This window comes from Ochlerotatus camptorhynchus, unplaced genomic scaffold (genome assembly GCF_037179485.1).
Source record: "Ochlerotatus camptorhynchus isolate MF236.1 unplaced genomic scaffold, CSIRO-AGI_Acam_v1.1 ptg000485l, whole genome shotgun sequence".
NCBI classification, from domain to species: Eukaryota; Metazoa; Arthropoda; class Insecta; order Diptera; family Culicidae; genus Ochlerotatus; species Ochlerotatus camptorhynchus.
In genome coordinates this window covers 345,738-367,554 of record NW_027040970.1, presented here as the reverse complement: position 1 = coordinate 367,554, position 21,817 = coordinate 345,738, and the positions used below count along the sequence as shown (strand labels likewise).

Below are 21,817 nucleotides of genomic sequence, written 5' to 3'. Positions count from 1 at the left end.
CGCATGCGAACGGAAACACCCGGAACACGATTCGTCTGGGCTCGCAGCGCACAATCGATGATGAGACGCGCGAGAAAGGAGTACTCGTCCAGCGGAGGAAGTACTTCAACCGATTGACTGGCGTCAAGAACCGCGGTCGCGAATTTTCGCCAGTCAATGTTTTTCGTAAGATCCTACGCGATGTCGACCGAGCGAGTAGAAGATGAACCATTGGTAATAGAAATTTTGATTGGCAAATGGTCACTACCGTAGGGATCTTGAATTACTTTCCACGAGCAATCCAACGATAGTGAGCTCGAGCAAAGTGAGAGGTCTAATCTGCTTATTTTTGCTGGAGGTTTGGCTACTCGTGTTGTTTCCCCGGTGTTCAGAATTGTCATTTTGAAGAAGTCGCACATGTCGTATATCAGGGTTGAGCGGTTGTCGTCGTACAGTTCCCCCAGCCTGTACCGTGAGAGTTAAAATCTCCCAAGATCAACCGTGGCTCCGGCATAGCCGTGCAGATATCCGAGAAACTCCGACCTCATTCGGAGAATTATCCATCAAAGGATATGACCGATGCAAGGAAGGACCACCTAGAAGCTAGTTGCTTCAAAAGAGTTTTCACGAATGGAAGCACTAAATTAATAATGCTCCTCGTTGAGTCAGAGATATTGAATATACTGAAGGAGCTATCCACAATACCAGAAAACGTGAACATGGGGGCATGTTCTTGCTGATTATTCAGCTGATTTTCTGGCCGAAAAACTAGGACACCTGGGGTTTTAGATAATCCTGGAAGTGACGGAAAGTTCTTGTCATAATTACAAGGTTTAAAACCCGGTGGAATGGGTTTCGGTGCATTTCCGTTACCTCTTGATTTTTCCAAGGTGGAAGGGTGGTCCGTACGAGTGGCCTTACGATGCTTTTTGGTGGTTTGTTTTTTTTTGCTCGTTTTCTCGTATTGCCTTTAAAGACAAACGGACTATCCTCACCGACCTCTGAGTCAGAGTCTAGATCATCAACTGGCAAAAAAGGAGAACGTGTTACTGCTTTTTGGTGTGGTCTGAGAAGATGAAGCGGTATTCTTCAAGAGTTATGCTATTGTTCTCTTGGAGCGAGCTTGCAGAGACCGCTTAATTTTGTCTCCCTGCTGTTTATACCTCGGGTAGTCAGTCAGGGTATGCAGGCTCTCCTTGCAGTACACGCATTTTAGAGGAGCACCGCAAGGACCCTCTTGATGCTGCTCGCCACTCTGATCGCAGCGTGGTTTGTTCGAGCAGTAGTCCGATGTGTGAGCAAGTTGTTAACATTTCGAGCAGTTCATTAAACCGAGATACAAACAGACGGACAGGCAGCCGAACCTTGCATATAGCGACGTAGTGAGGTAACGCTGAACCCGAAAAGGTCACACGAAACTAGTTTGACAAGGAATACGATTTGTTTGAGCCTACGACGGATACTGACTGCATTTGAAGGCAGTCCAATATCGTTGGGATTTTCTGAGGTGAAAAATCGCTGAAGAACACAAAATGCATTGAAACATCTTCGAATTAACTTCGTCTTACCGTAAGTTTCTTACGGATGAAGGCACGAATTGAATGGACAAATTGATTCGCTTGGAGCGCTTCTTTTGCTTTTGAGAAAAAAAGTGGGTGTAAATATTCGTCTAATAAAGAAATAAACATAAGAATTTAAGGCACGACATGTGAACAACGCTTATGAATTCCATAAGTGTGACTTATGAATTATAATTACACGATGTTAGTTCGAATACGCCTTCAACCTTTTCAATTTCTCAATCGTTGAAAGGCGAGCACCGTAATCTCAACGTTAATGGTCTGCTATAACATAAATCAACTGTCCATCATAACTTATATTCATATAGTCTACCCATTTCATATTGCAAATTCATTACGCTTGTTTAAGTTTAACGTATCACGAAATACCTGTACATGATGTATATCTAAATACAGTCCTTCCCATCTTTAATCATAATAAATATTTCCACTCTTCTTGTGTGTACAAACTACAAAACACATTTCATCTATCCGTTACAAAAGTTTGAATACTAACTTGATATAATTGCTCCACCTGCTGTTCTCTGTTCTAATCCTCCTTGATGCCAACAACAAAAGCAGAAAATGTTTTCAAAAATGTCCTTTTTGTACTGTCGATGTTGTACCCGGTCACCAGGTTTAAATTCTATCATATTTAGCTCCTGCCTCCCTTGCCATTCACGCTGTTGATACACACACGTTTTTTTCGCCGTCGTGTGTGCGTGTCGTTCTGTCGGTACAGTAGAACTATCTACCGACAAAAACGCGCTTAAGATGCTTCTAACTATCAAGCTTCTCTTTTCTATGTGCTTTTGTTCAATCAACAGGGACGTACATAGCAAGCAATTAAGTACAACTTTGGAGGCAGCTGTGGAAACGTGCGGTGGAGCTTCCGCTGTTTGCCCCTGGGATTCACCTCCAGCCTCGAAAGCTCTGGTTCCAGTTGAAACGAAAGCAACAACCTCCGAAAAGGAAGCACCGTCATCTGTATCCGTTTCGATTTGTCCTTGGGATGATGGAGATGCTAAACTACCCCCAGAAAGGTAAACCCAATTTAATTTATTTGTTTCTAAATGAGCCTTACAATGTTCAAATAATTTTACAATTTTAGCAAAACTAAAGCTCTGACCCCCATTCGTCCGACAACCGATATCAGTGAAGTTTCGGAGCGCATGAAGCGCTCCTGCGGCCTACGGCAAAACACGCTGGACAGTGATTTTCACAGTACTAAACGGCTGGTACCGGTGGTAACAGAACAGAGAAGAGCTTCCATGACGATAGCACCGAGGTCAGTAGAGTGCTGTTCACTTGCGAATCTATGAACTCATCTTCGGTTGACTTGACAGGTTTTCTGATCTCCAATTTTCTATCCGAGCTGGCTCAACTGACGTGGAAACGGCCGGAAGCAGTAAGTCTCTGCAGCAACAACGTTCCGTTGACCATTCACGGAACATATCGCAGGGATCGCTGTCGACTAGTTTTGAGGATCGGGAGGATTTGACGGAAACGCCAAATGTATCAGAGGAAAATTTGTGCAAACCGAAAATGGATAGTGTGTCTGAGTGGGATCCCGAAGTAGCGGGCAGTGTTATAAGTGTTCATAACAAAAATACCGCTCAAGTGAACACGAACAATGAACGTGGTAGTGGGTGTGTATGTGTCACAATACAAACAAACATTACTGCAGTGGCATGTAACGTTAAGCAAGAAGAAACAAAATACAGTATTGAAAGTAATAATGCAGAACGTAAAGTTATGCCAACCGCCACCACAGCTGGAGCTCAAAGAAAGGAGAGTATTGATGGTGACAAGCTACCGCCTACGATAAGTGTTTGTTTTGCGAATAATTCATCGGAAGAAGAAGATCGTCGGAAACGATCGTTAGGACCGAGTGAGAGATCGATTGATGATGAGAATCAGGAGGTGGAAGAGGTATAACTATTATTTATTTGATCATAACCGCATAACTGTCCCATATGAAATGGAAAACACGAACATTTTTACGGTGGTCATTAACGAGCATAGTCCAAGTCTCGCGGCACACATAAAATAAATATAGGTACTTGCAAAAATCCTTTTTCGTTTCAATTTCTCCTTTGAACCTGATTTTATTTTAACACACATTTTAACCAAATCTGTTTACGATTCCTTATACTTGTAAATTTGTTTATAGATGTGTGATATCAATTTTCATCAATATTTCGTTCTCGTATGCATGATCAGTAACCAACTAAGTCTGGTTCATAGAATCCTTCAATTTATTTTTCACTTATTTTAATCTATTTTAAGCAGTTGGTGGTCATCATTGAAATAAATATCTTGATGATCCAAAATTCCGAAAACCAATATTCCAAGTAAAAATTTTGGTTCGCAGCCTTGATGCCCATGATTTGGACTTATATCTTCTCCAACGTGAGTTGTTCGTAATTCAATAGCTACAAGAAACGGATTACCAATATATTATTGTGAAATGCTCCGTAGGTTTCCTTCCACCTGGTTGCTCCACCTTATCCCAATCCCAAAAAATCGCAATCCTAGACTCTCAACAATGCGAGAACACCAATAATGGGTATTTTTTATTTAGGCCTACTTTTTGTATATAAAAGACATCACTTTGGCAGCATTTCTCAATATTTCACAACTTAAAAAAAACCCCTTTCTATATGACACTCAATATAAAAAATTAAATCGAGTACATTCTAGGCGAGGGAACAAGAACTAAACAAAAACATTAAAAATGTGGTGCTTTGTAAACAGAGCACGTTACTGGCCAAACTTCCCTAATGTTCTTCATGACTTTAAATGATGTTTATTTCTTGTATTTTTGTGGTTTACATATATGAATTTAATTCTCATGTGTCTTTTTATCATTAGTTAATTTGAAATTTAAATAATCCTTATTTAAGTTTTTAGTTCTTAGACTTCCCTGCGGAAAACCTGCTTGGATGGAAAACGTGTCTGTAAGACAACCATCTTAAACGACTTTTGCCGGAGGAAGCATGGGTGATTTTAACCAGATGTAATTAGAAGTTGAAGTTACAAAGCTAGCACACAAGTCCGTCGTGCCAGATATGATCAAACGCCTTTTCAACGTCTAGCAAGGCCATGGCTGTAGACTTGGATACAGCTTTGTTACTTCGGATGGTGATTGGAGGAGCACCCCTTCCTACCAATCGTGCCATAGGACTGGCCCGATCGTTCTTCCTCTTCTTGCTGCGCTTTTCCGTCACAGCTGGCCGGTTATTCCCATCGATTGGAAGACCAACAAACCTGTTTGATGTTGGTACACCCGAGCCTTCTTCACCGGGGGCCTGGGTCATAACCGGGCTTCACCAGCGATGCTTTCCCATTTCGGAACTCATACACACACAAAACGGTTGTGCGGTGCTTCACCAAACACCACGAAAGAGAGAGCGTGAACACTATCGCAACGAACTTTCCGGACAACTTGAGAGCACGAGCTAAAACCGAACTGAACTCTCGATGAACATTTCAAATGGTCCTATCTGCTTTGATCGATTCTCTTCATCGACTTTCTCTTTTCATAACCACTGCTATGCAAACAGATTTCGCGCTAATTCTACCTCATAGTTTGATAAAGGAGGTTCTTATCTAGCGTCCAAAACGTCAAATACAACAGGGAAAGGTTTTGCAGCTGAGTTATTGACGAAAGAGAAAGTCGATGAAGAGAATCGATCAAAGCAGATAGGACCATTTTAAATGTTCATCGAGAACTGCTTGCCAGTCAAGCAGAGGCCCTAATGTTCTTCTGTAATCTGACAGCATATGTGAAAGTTTTCCTTTTTGTTCAAACGATTTATTTTTTAAGATTTCAAAGATTTAGCATTCGATAAAAATGCAAATTAGCCAACGGTTAAGTGTAACAAACATATTATTGAGAAAGACATAATTGATATTTATGAGCTGGGGCCCCCCTCCCACGATTTAGCCCACCATCGCCATACCGTTAATATGGAACCCTAGTTCATTTAGGAGGGTGCCGGGCCTCCTAGGCTCTCTTATTAGCTACGCCAATGCCATCGGCGAAGCCAAGAAGCTAGATGGACTTCCTGAAGATTGTGACACACGTATCGATCTCCGCTCTTATTTTCACAACTTCCAACGAGATGTCAAATAGCAGACATGAAAGTCTCGACAGTATTCTCGGTACTCGATCCATCATCCCCTTGAACCAGTGATGCAAAATATCATGACACTCACGTGACACTCGTCTTCGCATCAACCGACTATCGCTGACAGATCGTTTAATCACGCAGTGAGAGTTAGAGCCATAGCAAACAACAATCACCAGTAATGGTCGCTGCTCACAAGCAAAACGTTACACTCGCTGCGGATGATGAAAAGCCAAACGAAAACAGTAAAGAATTCTGCAGTGATGAGAAAAAGCAGCCCAGTGGCATGCGCATAGAAAACATGTTATATCGTGACTTCTTCTTCTTTTCCTTTATTTAACGTCGGTCTCTGTTCCGCAATCTAGTGCCAATCACCGACGGACATCGATTGCCAACCATTGACGGCAACCGAATGTGCAGGAAGGCAGCTTCCACACCTGCGTAGGATATCGCACCCATTCACAACACACATGGGCCGGGACCAACGGCTTTACTTCCCTTCCGAAGGAAGACGTGACCAGAGATTTTTATGCCTCAGAAAAATCCCACCGACCTCGGCTGGGATTGAACCCAGACCCATTGGGGTGTTAGAAAGCAGTCACGCTTACCACTACACCACCGGCGCAGGCTATTTATACCTTGACAGCGGCCCAGCACAGCAAAATAAACGATTTGAGCTCGGACATGCTGCCTACTGTCAAACACTGCTGTTGGTATAGGCCATGTCACCAACCGGTGAACACTCTTGTTTATTTAAGTTACCATGGAGACGTAATTGTATAATGATTTATGTACGGTCCTTATATTTGAAATGACGTTTCACATTCATTTAGTGATGGCCGATTTTCATTTTAATAATTGATTAATCGATTAACGAACCGAAAAGTAAACTATTTATAATCGGTTAGATCATGCCGATATAAGCATTAACATCTCCACAGGATCATCACCGATCGTTTCAAACATGTGCTGCACTCTCATTCGTGGAAAAATGGCAGCACAGCGAACAAAAAAAAATCGATTGGTTGTTAATCGAGTAATTAAAAAATGGGACATCTCTGATTTTGGTGTGATTGTTTTGATAAAAATGAGCGCAAAATTTTATCTCTACCGAGGGGGTAGCAAAACCACAAAATTACCTTGAATACGGGGGGTATTCATTGGGTGAAAGGGACCGTGAAAGAGGACACTAAAATAGAAAGTTTTTCTTCTGACAGTTTCATCTTAGTATTCATCTTTGGTTTCATCTTATAGCGAATTCGTTTATTATTCAGTTCCAACCTGGATCGGGTATCAAGATTGGGTCTGCTTGTTTTCTGACAAACGTCAGTTTGCTCGTTTGTTTTTAAAACCTAGCTCAGGTTGAGGTTCACACTGACAAAAAGTTCGGTTTCGCACTGGGTTGGAACTGGTGTTAACCCCGATAATAAACGAATTCGCTATTAGTATTCATCTTTGATGTCACTGGCCTGAGAAAAAGCGAAGCGACAGAAGAAAATGAAAACAAAGCCTACGCATTGCAAGTTCGTCTTAGCAGGCGCGACTGTGTGAGTTACAAACGAAGCAAGCAACATGAAACGGAAGCTGTTGGGCTCACTCACCAACACACTCAAATAAGCAAGCAAAGCAGCAACTGCTTCAAAACGAGCACATATGAGTGTCGTGATTGTCGGGCCAGATCGGTGATGGATCACAACAGAAGACGACATTCCCCAGTTGCTTTTTACTTCTTTCGTCAACTTGATGGAAGGTTATGGAGAGAGCTTCGACGAGCACATTGATAGGAATGTACAAAGCATTACTACCATCAGCTGTTTGGCGATCGTGATTGTGATAAGTCACAACTCTGCTTGAACAACCGCGGCAGTATATCCGGAAACTCGTACTCGTGCATAATCTGCCATAGCTGATATCGATCGATTGTGTCGTATGACGATTTGAAATCGATGAACATATGATAGATGGGCTCTAGACTGATGCAAAATTTGAAATTTTCGCTTCACAGTGCTCAAACGGTTTCAAGTCAGATCCTGATTAGCCTCCCAAAATTTAAACTCATTTGGTATGAAACTGACTTAGCACAAACTATTCGAAGTTTATATGGGAAAACCAAACTTTTTTTCATTGTCTTCTACCCATTTTCCATATTGCTTTTTCGAAAATTTCTATAACTATTCTTACGGAAAATTTTCTACGCTACAACTTTGCCGGAAATCGTTTTTCAGCCAAATATCAAATTAAATTGTTATTAATTTTTTAAAAGATTGATAATCTTATGGCATGATCAAGCATTTGTTCCGTGGGAAACACTTTATTCTGCAGTGTGACATAGTAGCCATGATATTTGTGCTTTATTCTTCGCATCAGAAACACCAATGTTGCCTGCTGAACAGTTGAATGAGCAAAATCATAAGACATCAGTGACTTGAATCATTACTAACTTTTGTTCTTTACATTTGATTGAAAAGTGGTCTTGAATAAAATTGTAGCTGAGAAAATTTGCTACAATTACTGCTATCATTTTTAAAAGCATAGTGATGTAGTGAATTGTTAGATAGATATGAACAAAAACATAAGTTTTGACATAGTAATTCCCATATAAACTTGAAATGGTTTGTGCCAAATAAGTTTCTTACTAAATAGTTCAAATTTTGGGAGGCTAAGCAGGACCCAATTTGGAACCGTTTAAGCACTGTGGAGCGATAATTTCAAATTTTGCATCAGTCTAGTGGGCACCTTGTATTCGCGCTTTTGCTGCAGAACCTGCCAAATCGTGAAAATCTGGTCCGTGCTAGCACGAGCACCAATCAATCCTCCATGAACTCCCATGAATTTGGAAGATAAGCTTCTAGGCTGCGCTCAGCAGTGTTAGTGGTCAGTGTGTCAGTGGTAGTTGCAGCCATGGTTGCAAATACTCATTTCAGTTAAAACAATGTTTTTTTTAACTATGAAATAATTAGATGCTATGATCATATTTTGAATAGGTAAGATACAAGAGGAGGTGGCAAAGAATGTGTTTGATATATTAAACCTGTTTATTTCACTTCATGATAGTCATAATCAGCGATTTTTCACACACTCACGCACTCACTCACTCGCTCACTCAGCGATCAGAAAATTGCTGATTGTGACTCATAGAAAGCAAAATTTACAGATTTTATGTTTCAAACGCATACTTTGTAACCTCTTCTTGTTAGTTACAAGTAAACCATGCCATCATACCATCTTTTGGATTTATTATTCCGAAAAACATTATTTTAGCTGATATGAGTCTTTGCAACCTTGGTTGCAGCAACTTGTCGCCCTTTTTGTAGATTGGGCATACGACACCTTCCATTCACTCTTTGGGTAATTTCTATTCCTCCCAAATCCAGCCCGTGCCTCACCACCGTATTGTAATATAGCTCGCTTGTTAGTTGGTCAACACCAGCTGCATTATTGTTTTTTCAACCGACCGATCTCGTCCTCAGCTTTTTGGAGATCAGGGGCCGGTAACCTTTCGTCTTCTGCACGTACTTCTAGATCTGATATCGTACCACCTGAGTTCTTCGCTGCATCGCCGTTGAGGTGCTCGTTATAGTACTGCTTCCACCTCCCAATCACCTCACACTCGTTCGTGATAAGGTTACCGTCCAACCAAGTCCACGTAGCCCTTGCGTTATAAAGGGTGTCCACGATGAAATTGCCACACACAAAATTGATTCGCAAAATTCGAGTTTTCATCCGATTGCCATCAAATTTTCAGGGATTGAGAAATAACTATTAAACTTCATTTTACCATTTTACTCGTATTTTATTTACAGTCCATACGCAAATGCCCGCACCTTGGCCTTAACCCCGGCCATAAGATTCTGCACAACCTGTGAATCAACCGTTTTTTGCATGTAAACCCATACTTTCTTCAGTTCCTCGACTGTCTTCACTACCTTAGGTCGTTTAAGAAGGTGCTGCTTCATAATCGCCCAGTACTTCTCGATGGGGTGGAGCTCCGGAGTGTTGGGAGGGTTGAACATTTTCGGCACGAAATTGACCTTATTGTCCGCATACCACTTCAGCACGTCCTTGGAGTAGTGGCATGAGGCCAAATCCGGTCAGAAGATTGTTGGGACGTTGTGGGCCTTCAGGAGAGGAAGCAGCCGCTTCTGGAGGCACTCTTTTATGTACACCTGTCCGTTCATCGTGTCCTGGGTCACGAAAGGTGCACTCCGCTTCCCGCACGTGCAGATGGCTTGCCAAACCAGGAATTTCTTCGCAAATTTTTACATCTTCTGAGTGCGGACATGCTCCGAACGCTGAACTTATCCTTGGCCGTGAAAAACAGGTTGCCGGGGATCTGTTTGAAGTCGGCCTTCACATATGTTTCGTCGTCCATGATGCAGCATTCAACTTTCGTCAGCATGTTGAGGTACAACTTCCTGGCACGGGTTTTGGCGGGCTTGTTCTGCTTCTCGTCGCGATTAGGGGCCTTTTGTACCTTGAACGTTCGAAGCCCAGCCTTAGTTTTGGCCTTCTGGACAAAACTTCGGCTTAGGTGCAGCTTCTTAGCCACATCCCTAACGGAGGCGTTCGGATTTCGGTTGAAGGCCCCAACTACGCGGTTGTGATTTTTGGTGTTGTACGGAATACTTTTTCCTTCACTTCTGGGCTTCCGATCGGTGGTCAACCGTTCCTTGAACCGCTTAATCACTCGCAACACCGTGGAATTCGCGATTCCCAACGTTTTAGCGATGGAACGATGCGAGAGATCCTTGTTCTCGTGATGAATGCGCAAGATTTTATCACGCACGAGCTGTTCTTTCGACTCCATTTCCGCGAGTTTTGATCACAGGACTTTAAAACTTGCAGGATGTAAATAATGCACTATTAACTAAATCCACCCAAATTTTCATTAAATTCTACCCAACGGTTAAAAAGTTAGAGCAATTTCATAGTGTGGCAATTTCATCGTGGACACCCTTTAGTCCACCACGTCCATAACTATTTTCTCTGTGTCTTTTACGTGGTACAACCAACTTCCAGAGTAACTGTGAAAAGCTGCACTTCCGTGCAGTGCTGAGTTGCATCACGGTACTGACAGCCTTTAGATTTTTTTTTCCTTTGGTTTGTTTTTTCCGTCGATCTTGTTTTCCGTGCTGAGCACCAATGCAATGCTACCGACGTGCCAGGAAGGCAGCTCCCACACCTGGACCCTACCTATCGACCCATCAACTCATGAATCGGGGACCAACGGCTTTACTTCCCATCCGAAGGAAGGCGTGATCAGAGATGTTATGCCTCAGAACATCCCGGCGGCGCCGACTGGGATTGAACCCAGGCCTGCTGGGGTGAGAGGTAATCACGCTTACCACTACACTTCAGCCTTTAGATTGACAAAAGAGATTCCTACGGTTAACAATCAAAGCAACTGAGAACCCTCTCTCCGTAAAACTTCTCACCAGTATGACACAACAACCGTGAGATATCGTTGTTTTGCTTTTCTCACTCATTCGCAATATCACTAACATCTGCCATGTGTTACCATCATATCACCGAGGAAAAATAAACAGACATAAAAATTGACCGTCATTCATTTCGAGCATAAATACGGTTATGACGGTCATTACCCTTCCAAAATCACGGATGAGGCGATAGCTGTGGTGTGTCAAGAAAAAAGTCTTATCCTGCATTATACAATCGTATCATAACCAGTAATTATTATTGAAAGAATTCATATCTTCATGAACACGTACTACCTGCAGTCACGAATGCTTATTCATGGATAGAGATTTTGCAGCTATTTATTTTTTCGGATACCGTGACGCTTGAGCTCCAAGAATAAGGATGCTGACCGCGTATTGTATCCACATTACCCAAGCCCAAGTATCAAGGGACCGGTAAAAAGCAAAACCAATAAAAAATCCTTGCGTAAATAGGAATTTCCCTCTAAATATTGGAATTGTGGCTAGCAATCAAAGCAACCATTGGTATCCATCAATAAAGAAAACTTCAAATCTTTACTTTGAAATCCGTAAGGAAACGCAATGTATTTCAATATATCTTCGCTGAAATTAATAGCAAATTCGTTTATTATTCAGTTCCAACCTGGATCGGGTATCAATATTGGATCTGCTTGTTTTCGGACAAACGTCAGTTTGATCGTTTGCTTTTAAAACCCAGCTCAGGTTGATGTTTACACTTACAAAAAGTTCGGTTTCGCACTGATTTGTCGAAGTTCCACCTGTTGGTTGCTTGATGGTCCTTGCAATTTTTCGGAGCAATTTAAAAATTTAAGATTTTTCGCTTTACTTTTCGCATGAAACGTAATAACGTTGAAAAGATATTTGTTTTGACAGTAAAATTCTCGTGAGCTTGTCAATTGTGAGTTGTGCCAGCTTTGAGATTTAATCAAAATGTTTCGTATGTTCTGAATGCAACAACTTTTAGCAAGAACAGGAAAATGAGGGAGCATTATTCTCACTTCCCACTTATAAATGCCCAACAGAGATGATCAGTGAGTGAATGATTTTGCTACTCTCTCCTTGTCATTTAATCTAACTGTCATGGATGGCTTTTATGAAGACGGTCTAGTGAGGTAGAGGTGTTTCCAAATGATATGCTAGTTGACCGTCATTTCTGAGATGTGACGGTTATGCGAGGATGACCGTCAAGGTACAATAACCGTTATGATAATGCACAGCACTGCTTCCGTGGGTAATGCAGCATCCATCTGATGCGCATATTACTGGGTAAATCCGGCGTTCCGAAGTTGCTCGATGTTGGGTCTCGGCGTCTAGCTACAACTTGCTCAGGTGTACCTTAATAATGATAATTTATAGTTTAATGTAACAAAAAGAGGTTGTTCATTATGTGTTTCACACAAAAAAAAACCTGTCAATTTTGCTTTCAAAGTGTCACATTCATTCACTCTTATCAACAACGGTTGAACCGATTTGAGTGGAATAAGTTGCAGTTTTTGTATATTGGGCTGCCGTGAAATCAAATCCAAAGTTTATTTTGTCATTAAATAAAGTTACGTGTTGCAAGAAAATAAGTGCTACTCACTTACTTTTCTCGAAGATGGCTGAACCGATTTGAGCAAGGATAACCCTAATAAACAAATACCATAAACGAACAATATCCCGGATGGGTAAACTATCCCACAAATGGTTTGGATGATACCCCGAACACGTTGTTAAGCTCTATTTTATGGTTATTATTATTAGCGAAGTAAATAAGGTAGTTCTTCTCTCTTTGGTTTCATTTTGTTTGTATTAAATTCATACATATCGGACTCCATTTTACGCAGTTGACTTTTTTTTGCTTTCATGGCCGACTTCTCACAAACGATTATTCGATGGCTCAAAGATATGGTTCATAAGTTATGGGTTTTTAAAGTACCTCTCCGAAAATCACAGAGAAATCAGAAAAGTGCCTGTCCGATACTAAATAATCACTCTATGTGTAATTTATTCTGTGCTATTTGAGTTTTAAAGCTGATATTGTTCCATCTACATAATGATTCGTATCCTTTCAAGATTTACTTCACCAGCGAAGAAAACGAAGAAGAAGGCATGAGAGTTGGGTTATATCACAGAATGCCAGAACCCCCTCAAGACATGTCGCCACTAGCGGAGGATGACAATTTCTCGGAATCTTTGTCGCAACCTAACCAATCTTCTCTGGAGCAGGTCGAGTACGATATAATGATGGAGGGAGACAATCTAGCTCCAGGTTGCGTGGCTCCCGCTCCTACCCCAGCACCTTTGATAGCTCCACTAGCCGAGGTGGAGATGGATCCAGGTGATGATGAACCGGATACGGAAACGGAACACACGGAAACGGTGACAGTACACGTGACCACCAGAGAGAAGCAGGAGCAAGAACCGGAGGCGTCTGCCGGAGCGACTGTAGTCATCATTGAGGATCAGGTCAAGAGGAAAAAGCGTAGAGACCGAAGAGATCGGGATAAGGATGCGTTGCAGCAGCAAAAAAGCGAAGAGGACAACAGCGAGAAGAAAGGGAATGCCGTGTGTCCTTGGGACGATGAGTAGGTGTTTGGATGATGATGGTTTTCGACGGTTAATAATGTTTTACTTTTTTTTCAGGGATGAGTCAGCTGCTGACGATGCTCCTTACGTTAAAACGTACTCTACTCTAGGTTATTTGTAAGCAGGTTAGACAATTTCGAAGAAAAAGGTAAATTGGATAAATTATGTTGTTAAAACGTATGAGAAAGTCACTTTGACAAGCACTGACAATCGTAAGTCTTTTGATAGTTGCAAGTACTTGTTAGCATTGTGGGAAATGAAATGAAGTGAACCAGCGATGAAAGAGGTTAAGCAGAGTCAAATTTCCATTAGGATTACGATTCAAGCCCTAGAACTAATCCTGTTGTGAAATTTCTCACGTAAAACATGCAATGACAGCTCTACGATAGACAGTATGCGATGAACATAAGCGGAAGTAACATGAGAGAGTTAATACTCCCAACTGAAAGATTTCCCGGGTTTTAACATAGTCCAGGATTTCTGCTTGTTGCATCTAAGAGCCCCAATTTATATATGAAAAATAATTACTAAAATGCATCAATCTTCAACTGAAACACCGCTACTGTGACTTTATTCTTTCATGTTACTTCCTACAGAGTGGATATTTTTTGAAACTACGATGGTAAAACTAATTGTGTTGGTTTTCTTGCAGTAAGCGTGAAGCGAAACCATATCGATATCTCAAAATGTGTTTGAACAACTGCAATTAGCTGGTGAAAATGAAATACGAGTGCGCATTCTTTGTTTAGCACGGAATCAAAACAATACAATACATTACAAATTTAGGATTAATCAGCTATCTAGCCGTAAAATAGTGTCTAGTTAATGGAAAATCCTACGTGTTAGAAATAAGAATATTTAATGAACACATTCTGAGAAAAAAATATGAATGTTTTTTAATAGTGCATCGACAACTTGGAGGGATGAAAAGAAGTTAAGAAAATGATTCATCTCAGAAAATAGAAATGCTGAGCCTACATTTGAACCAGTCAGGAAATTTTAACAACTGTTCCTGTCAGTCACTTTGATGATATAAAAATATATTTAAATCATGTACCTCTTGCGCATTGAAAGCATTTTTGGAGGAAACACGTAAGCTTAAGCATATAATATTTGATCAACTATATTGAAGTATATTATTCAAGCATAAAGTACTAACATCATAATTATACTACATCTACAACGTAAGCATATTTATACATCACCGAATCATAGCACATGGAAATAACATATTGGAAACACTGACTCATAAGCACCCTCATCACAAACATTGACATCTTTCAGAACAGAGACATTATATCATTTTAATCAATTTTTATTTTTGATCAAGAAAACCAACCCTGTAGTCATCTGCAAGCAATGGAATTTGGAAGTTGAATGGAAATTACAGATATTGGTTTGGCCAGAGCTGTCATTGCTGTGGTTACGTTTTATGGATCCGGAAATATTTCAATTTGTTTATAAATTCTACAAAAAATCGCTAGTAACGAAAACCACCAATTTAACTGAAGCAAATGTGATTGTAAATGACATTGAGTTGTTTATAAATATATAAAGTTATAGCATGCAGCGGTTATCAGAAGAAATTCTATTTTTCCTAAATTGGGTAATCCTGAAAATATTAGCAAGCGCAAACAGCTAATGAAAGATTTGTGATTGTCATTGCCTGGTGGGTAGGTGAGAAGATTGACTAAAAATGTAAAGAAAAGCTCCGAGATGTTTTTTCGTAAGAGAAGGCACGATTTGCGTATGTCTGATTAATATGGCAACCTATTTACCAAATCAACCAAAATTGTTACAAAGTGAGTGATTTTATTCATGAATGAAGAAAAAATTCAACTGAAAGACGAAAATATTCATGTAAATGGTTGTTGTTTTAGCTATGCAACTATTGAAAACGCTATTCTCTCTCTTCTTACATGAAGTCAAACAAATATATTCAACAATTACCCAAATTTATCTCTACAAACAAAAGCAAAACAAACAAACAAACAAAAAAACCTTTTGGATGTTGCAACTCAACCATTCGTCAGATCACAACTAACTAGATCTTATCAACTAAAAAGTAAATGAAATCATTATCAGATGAAAAATTAATGCCACCGGATATAGAACTAAATTTAACATTTATTTTGAGCTATCTTACCCTCTTTGACCGACAAATAATAATAAGAAAAACAATCGCGTAGAATGCCACAGCATATACCAATCAAACAGCATCTTTTAACGGGTATAAACAAATAAGTGGATGATTGAAGTTGTACGTAGAAGCAAACTTTCTCCTCCAAAGCTATTCAACTATTTTTCAATGTCAGAAGATGTTAGGAACATTTTGCAAATAAAATAATCAAAAGCGACGATGTTTTATTTTTCTTTAGAGTGCATATCAAGAATTTGAATCAATCATCTTCGTTTGATACGTTTTAGAACACGTATATCACATTTTCGAATGCATAACACAATTATAAAACCGTTGAGCGGTGATAAATTTGACTGATTTGTGTTGACTAACTCTCATGTAGCATCACTTTCAAATAAAACTTCAGTACAACATCGTCGCTTTCCTATTAGTGAGAAAACAAACAACCAAAAACCAGGAGATTCTGTAATGATTAATAAGTACTAGAAGAATGTGACAGTATAGTAATTCAAGAAACCAATGATACAACGCGACAGTTTATTAAATTTTATCGCTCGTAAAGTGAAACTAGTTTAGTGAGAGAAAATATATTAAATAATAAAAAAAAAACATCGGTGAAATTTAATAATTTGACTTGAATATATTAGTGAGTAATAAAGATTACACTTACAAGTAATGTTACTAACAAAAGCAGAAAACAAAGCTAGTTGAAAGAAAATAAACACAAAATGCCAGTTAATGTGCCGCTGTATTAGTGACTATGTTTAAAAGATAAATATAAAGATTTAAGTGAGCTGCGTAATAAAAACGGAAGGAATGTCAATGAATCGATATTTGCTGGACCCATGAGTAATTTCAGCATAGAATGCTATGTACGTACAATCCACAAAAGATAAAAATAATGTAAGGGAGATTGGACACACTGGATTCCCTGTTTAAATGTTGGATACATCTCAGCGGAAAAGAATCAAATTTGATGCGGCTTACACAAAGGTTCAAAGAAAAATATCTTAAATATACTCTAAAGCCTCCAAAGTGATGTATAATTTCTCAAAAAAACGTATTTTCTGAGAGAGATTTTACGCCCATTTGATGGCATGCATTTTTGAAACGTAGAGGACTCAGGAACCTTCCATATGAAATGTTTTATGTACTCTCGAGCTTCTGTCATGCAATATACACTACAGTTTTAAAAAAATAGGGAGACACTTTTTATGACATGCATTTTAATTTAAAGTTTTACACACATTCCGGGATGGAAATGGGGGTTTAAGTACCCTCGAACAGAGATTGATTTTTTCCACATATATCAGGATTGATTGTGTCTAATCCATGGGGAATCAAAAGAAACAGAAGCAATTCGATGATATAATTGATTATAATTAGAATTAGCGATTTCATGCGTTAAAAAATTGCATGTTGACTGAAAAAAGTCCGAATGAGTGAAAACATAAGAACAGCTCTCAAAAATACAAACAATTCACAAACTAACGCAAATGCCACCATAACAGCATAACATAACCATCCGTCTAGACGAAACTTTTTGGCAACATTTTTGGATTTCGAGAAAACAGGGGGGAGGGGATAAGTGCCCCAGTGATAAAGTGTGTCCAGTCTCTCCTACCGTTAAACGAGAACCGAATGCACCTGTGGAAAGGTAATCAAGTATGGAAATTGGAAACAAACTGTCATTTGTTGTTGTAAGTCGAAAAAGTACAATAATGGATAGAAAAGAGGGTAGTACGAAGCGTAAAAAATAAAGAAGGAACAAAAATGTTACAAACAATGTTACGCGTTTTAGATTAACGAAGAAATCCTCAAACATGGCAAACAGGGCAAACGGCATGGGAATGGAAAGAAGCAAAATCACACCGAAATTGTTTACTTCCTTTCATACGATCGTCTCATTTTTCGTACGCTTTCCACACGTGTTGCGTAATCTCGTACATACCTACTTTAGCCGCAGGTAAAGGGATGTCACTATCGTATGTGTCACAGGTGATTGATGTGAGTTGGAGGGGGATTTTGTACATATTATATACCGTTGAAACACATACCTATTTCTATTCAAATCCTCCAATACGGAACATGGTAGATGTTACCTGTTTGGTTACCTGCTAATGAATGCGCACACCTTCATCAACTGGAATAGTTTATCATCAGAATAGTGATAGAAAATAGACGAGTTTGCGCTCTAAATGCATGTGTTGCTGCCAACCGTTGAAAGTCAATAAAATCAGCATATTATTCTTTATTACAATGTAAAGAAAAGTATTCAATTACTCACATTTATTAATAAGTTAAGTGCTTATCTTCAGTTTCTTTGCCAATAGTATTATTTCGTGAAACCTTGGAACTGTGATTTATTTCAAGTTGGGGACGGACCCATCTTTGGAGACAAGTCACAAATGATCTAAAATATTATAAAGTTACAAAAAAAAATTAAATAAAAAAAATCTTTCGTATACGCTTACATTTTTTTGATAAAAATTGGTCTAGTACTCAAGCTCAAAAGGGGTTTATTTTTGTTCGTGGATAACATCTGTAAATGAAAAGAATTCCGCCTTCTCCGAAAGTAGTCGTCAGCATGGGAATGGTAGTGTTCTCAATTATAGTGTCTGGAGCAGAGATCACAAATATACATTTTTACAACAGAAAAGTAATCACTTAATTGCATGGGGCCAAGGCAGAGATGCCAGATTTACAGACATTTCTGTGAATGTACAGACATCTTTTTTTTTCACAGACATTTTTTTTTTCGTTACTGACATTTACAGACTTTTTAGTTTTTTTCACAGATATTCACAGACTTTTGTAGCCAAGGGAAAATTTTAAAATTTATTTGGTTACACTGTTTTACATCTTTAATCAAATTACACGTGCGATGCATTTTTCAACACGCATTAGAAATTCGCGCGTTTTCAAATCCACCACGCGAACGAGCTGTCAATGTTACAGACGGTCATACCCAAGTAACATTTCAGTAACCATTTAGCATCCACTCTGATTTATCATGGTTTTATAACGGTAATGAACAATCAATTTAGTTCAAATATAGCATTTTAAAGTGTAAAACATTCCTGCTTAGTAATTCAGCTTTTTGCTGTTTTAAAAACCTTTTATAGTCTGGCAAGAAAGTCAAAAACTGTCTTGTTTTAAAAATTAATTTAAAACAGTTATCAATCCCTCCTTTAAACTGTTCTGTAATTCAAGCATAAACGTCATTAGCAATTGTTTATTAATGTATAAAATACATTATAAACGTGTTCTATCATTATAAACAATTAGGTTTTGCATTAGAGAACAAAGCATACATTGTTGCTTTTAAGCCTTTTTTAAAGTGCATCATGAACTCCTCAATTACTTTGTTTATAAATTGAGCTTAAAAGATGGTTCCTCATAGTTAATAAATGCCAAATTTATGACAAGGAAATCTCGAAGGATAGACGAAGTAGGATAAAAAAAATCAAGTCGATTTCAGATAAATTTACTTCTTTAGAAGAACCAGCACACCACCAACGACTGACCATCTGTCGGAGAAGAGTAAAGTGAGCGGGGCCCTCGAACTCATAGAACATTGTCTAAAGTTTAAAAACATACAAGCCTTCTCCAGATCTTGCGATGACAATCGAAATAACAACCGACAGCAAACCACTGAAACTGTCAGTTAGCGGAGATTAGCTGGTTTCCGATCCAAAGCAGCGATTTTATTCGGCGAAAGACTCTTCAAAAATTTCATTCAACCGTACATCTCTGCATCATTGGATGGTGCACTTCTGTAACCATCCGGAAGAAGGTGATCTTTTTTGGGAACGATTGCGCTTCCAGCTGTTCGAAATGCGAAATGTTGTAAAACAGTATCGCAAGCTATCTGAGTAACTGCTCCCAATCCATCAGAAAAAAACCGCCCGAAGGAACCCTGGATCCACAGCGCAACTAAATATCTTTTTTTTTTTCTTTGGTTTGTTTTTTCGTTGATCTTGTTTTCCGTGCTGAGCACCAATGCTACCGACGTGCCAGGAAGGCAGCTCCCACACCTGGACCCTACCTATCGACCCATCAACTCATGAACCGGGGACCAACGGTTTTACTTCCCATCCGAAGGAAGACGTGAGATGTTATGCCTCAGAACATCCCGGCGGCGCCGACTGGGATTGAACCCAGGCCTGCTGGGGTGAGAGGTAATCACGCTTACCACTACACCACCGGCGCCGTTTCAACTAAATATCGAAAGATAAACAAAGTTTGACGTTTAACTTTTTGCAGGTAACTTTGCCTTCATAAATGCTGCCATAAATCTGAACGGGTTAAGATCAAGCAAAATAGCTTTAGATAAATACAATTCAGTCTGCAAGTTTTCTTCATAAAAGCCATTTAAAACCTTATAAATTTGTTAAGGAATTCTTGAAAGCAAAACAACTTTTTCACAAATAACCCATGAAAATCAACTTTTATGCCACCGCCATGTTACAATTAGTTTGCTTGTTTTTTACAATCTTCGATTTTCAATCTAAAGTTCCTTAGATATAACTATATTTTGGTAAATTTAGCAATGAGCAAACATTTAAATGTGAAAATAATTATAAAAAATCTCGGCCAAGCTCGAGAATTTTTTTTTCAATGTTGAATAATTATTCAAATCGACGTTTTACGAGGGTGGGCCTAATTTTTTCGATAAATTTGGATATTCTTTAATAAAATATGCTTTTCTAGTGGATTCAGCATGCGACTAGGGGAAATGGCTCTGAAAGGGTTTTTATTGTTGCTAAATAGCTTTTATTGTAGCTTTCAAATGGTTTTCAATGCGTTCGTCATACATCTTTTTGCAGTAAATCAATCTTGAAGAGCTTCGAGAATACACCCTTCAGAAACTTCTCCAGGGTGGGCCAACTAGACATATTCTAGTCTTAATGAGGTTTTGGTGGATGCATTAATGACAAAATAGCCTTGACCAGGGTTTTATGAACGTTGTTTTATAGTTGCTTTGTAGTATTTCATAAAACTTAAAATATTACTTGGATAGTTATAGATCTGTCAATGTGCTGTCATGTTGTATAAAAAACGAACATTTTGCATACGATTTGAAGGTTTGTTTGAATACGTCAACTCATGTTGGCCGGTCTATAACTTGACTGTCACTGTCACTGAAAAAGTGAATGAAACCGAGGGGGGACAAAATCCCAGATTTATTCAAATGTTGCTAAAAATTACTCTAAAGTTTGATTTATTGATTTATCGTCGGAGAAATCCATTTTATCGGATTCATCCGATACAATCCTGCTTAAATCTCTAAAAACAAATAATATCGGTTTTTATGGTTTTTATCGGTCACATCTCTTATATCTGGTCACCTCTCTATAAGTATCATGACAGGTAACGATGAAATTCGTTTGTTTATAAAAAGGAACGTCGTGAAATCTCAACCAACAATTCAAAAAGGCGGATCAGCTTTTGTAATCAAATCTTGTGATGCTCTTTTCTCGCAAATCGAAGCTCGCCTTGCCAAATCAACATCAACAGGGAAAATTCTCTCCTAACCTATGGTGGAATTGGTTTGCGTAGCCGTGCTTCAGTTTGCAAGATAAGGTCATTACAAATTTGGTGATCCACCCTTTAGTATTGTTGGTTGATGTCGTATGTTCAAAAATCATTTATGGTGATTCCTTGAAGAGTACACAAATTGCCTGATGATGGCTGAGATGCCCTATTACTTCAAGTGTTCTAGAGCACAAATTTCGGACACAGTTGTGACATAACTCATGAAATTGGAACTCCCTGTTTGCTGCATCAAATGTGAATTTCCCGTTTCATTGTTGTATGTTTTGCGGCAGCTGTATTCTTGAAATTTTGAAGTGATAGTAAAGCGCATTATACACATTATAGGAAGTACGGAAACGCATATGTCACGAATGGGAATTCTTGGATATCTCCAAGGTCATTAATGATTTCCATCACTACCTCAACAGACTTCCCCAATCT

At 39.1% G+C, this 21,817-nt stretch overlaps 1 protein-coding gene across 7 annotated transcripts in view; it reads left to right on the top strand.

Annotated features, from left to right (window-relative positions):
• The window catches only part of LOC135712492 (uncharacterized), a 173,699-nt gene extending 156,091 nt beyond the window's left edge, over positions 1-17,608 (top strand). For all 7 annotated transcript variants that reach the window (XM_065235439.1, XM_065235433.1, XM_065235435.1 and 4 more), the window contains 5 exons: positions 2,366-2,581; positions 2,650-2,826; positions 2,885-3,470; positions 13,186-13,697; positions 13,756-17,608. In XM_065235439.1, coding sequence (XP_065091511.1) covers positions 2,366-2,581; positions 2,650-2,826; positions 2,885-3,470; positions 13,186-13,697; positions 13,756-13,819 — 1,555 coding nt within the window. In that variant the 3' untranslated portion in view covers positions 13,820-17,608. The remainder of the gene's footprint in view (positions 1-2,365; positions 2,582-2,649; positions 2,827-2,884; positions 3,471-13,185; positions 13,698-13,755) is intronic.
• Positions 17,609-21,817: the final 4,209 nt, after the last annotated feature.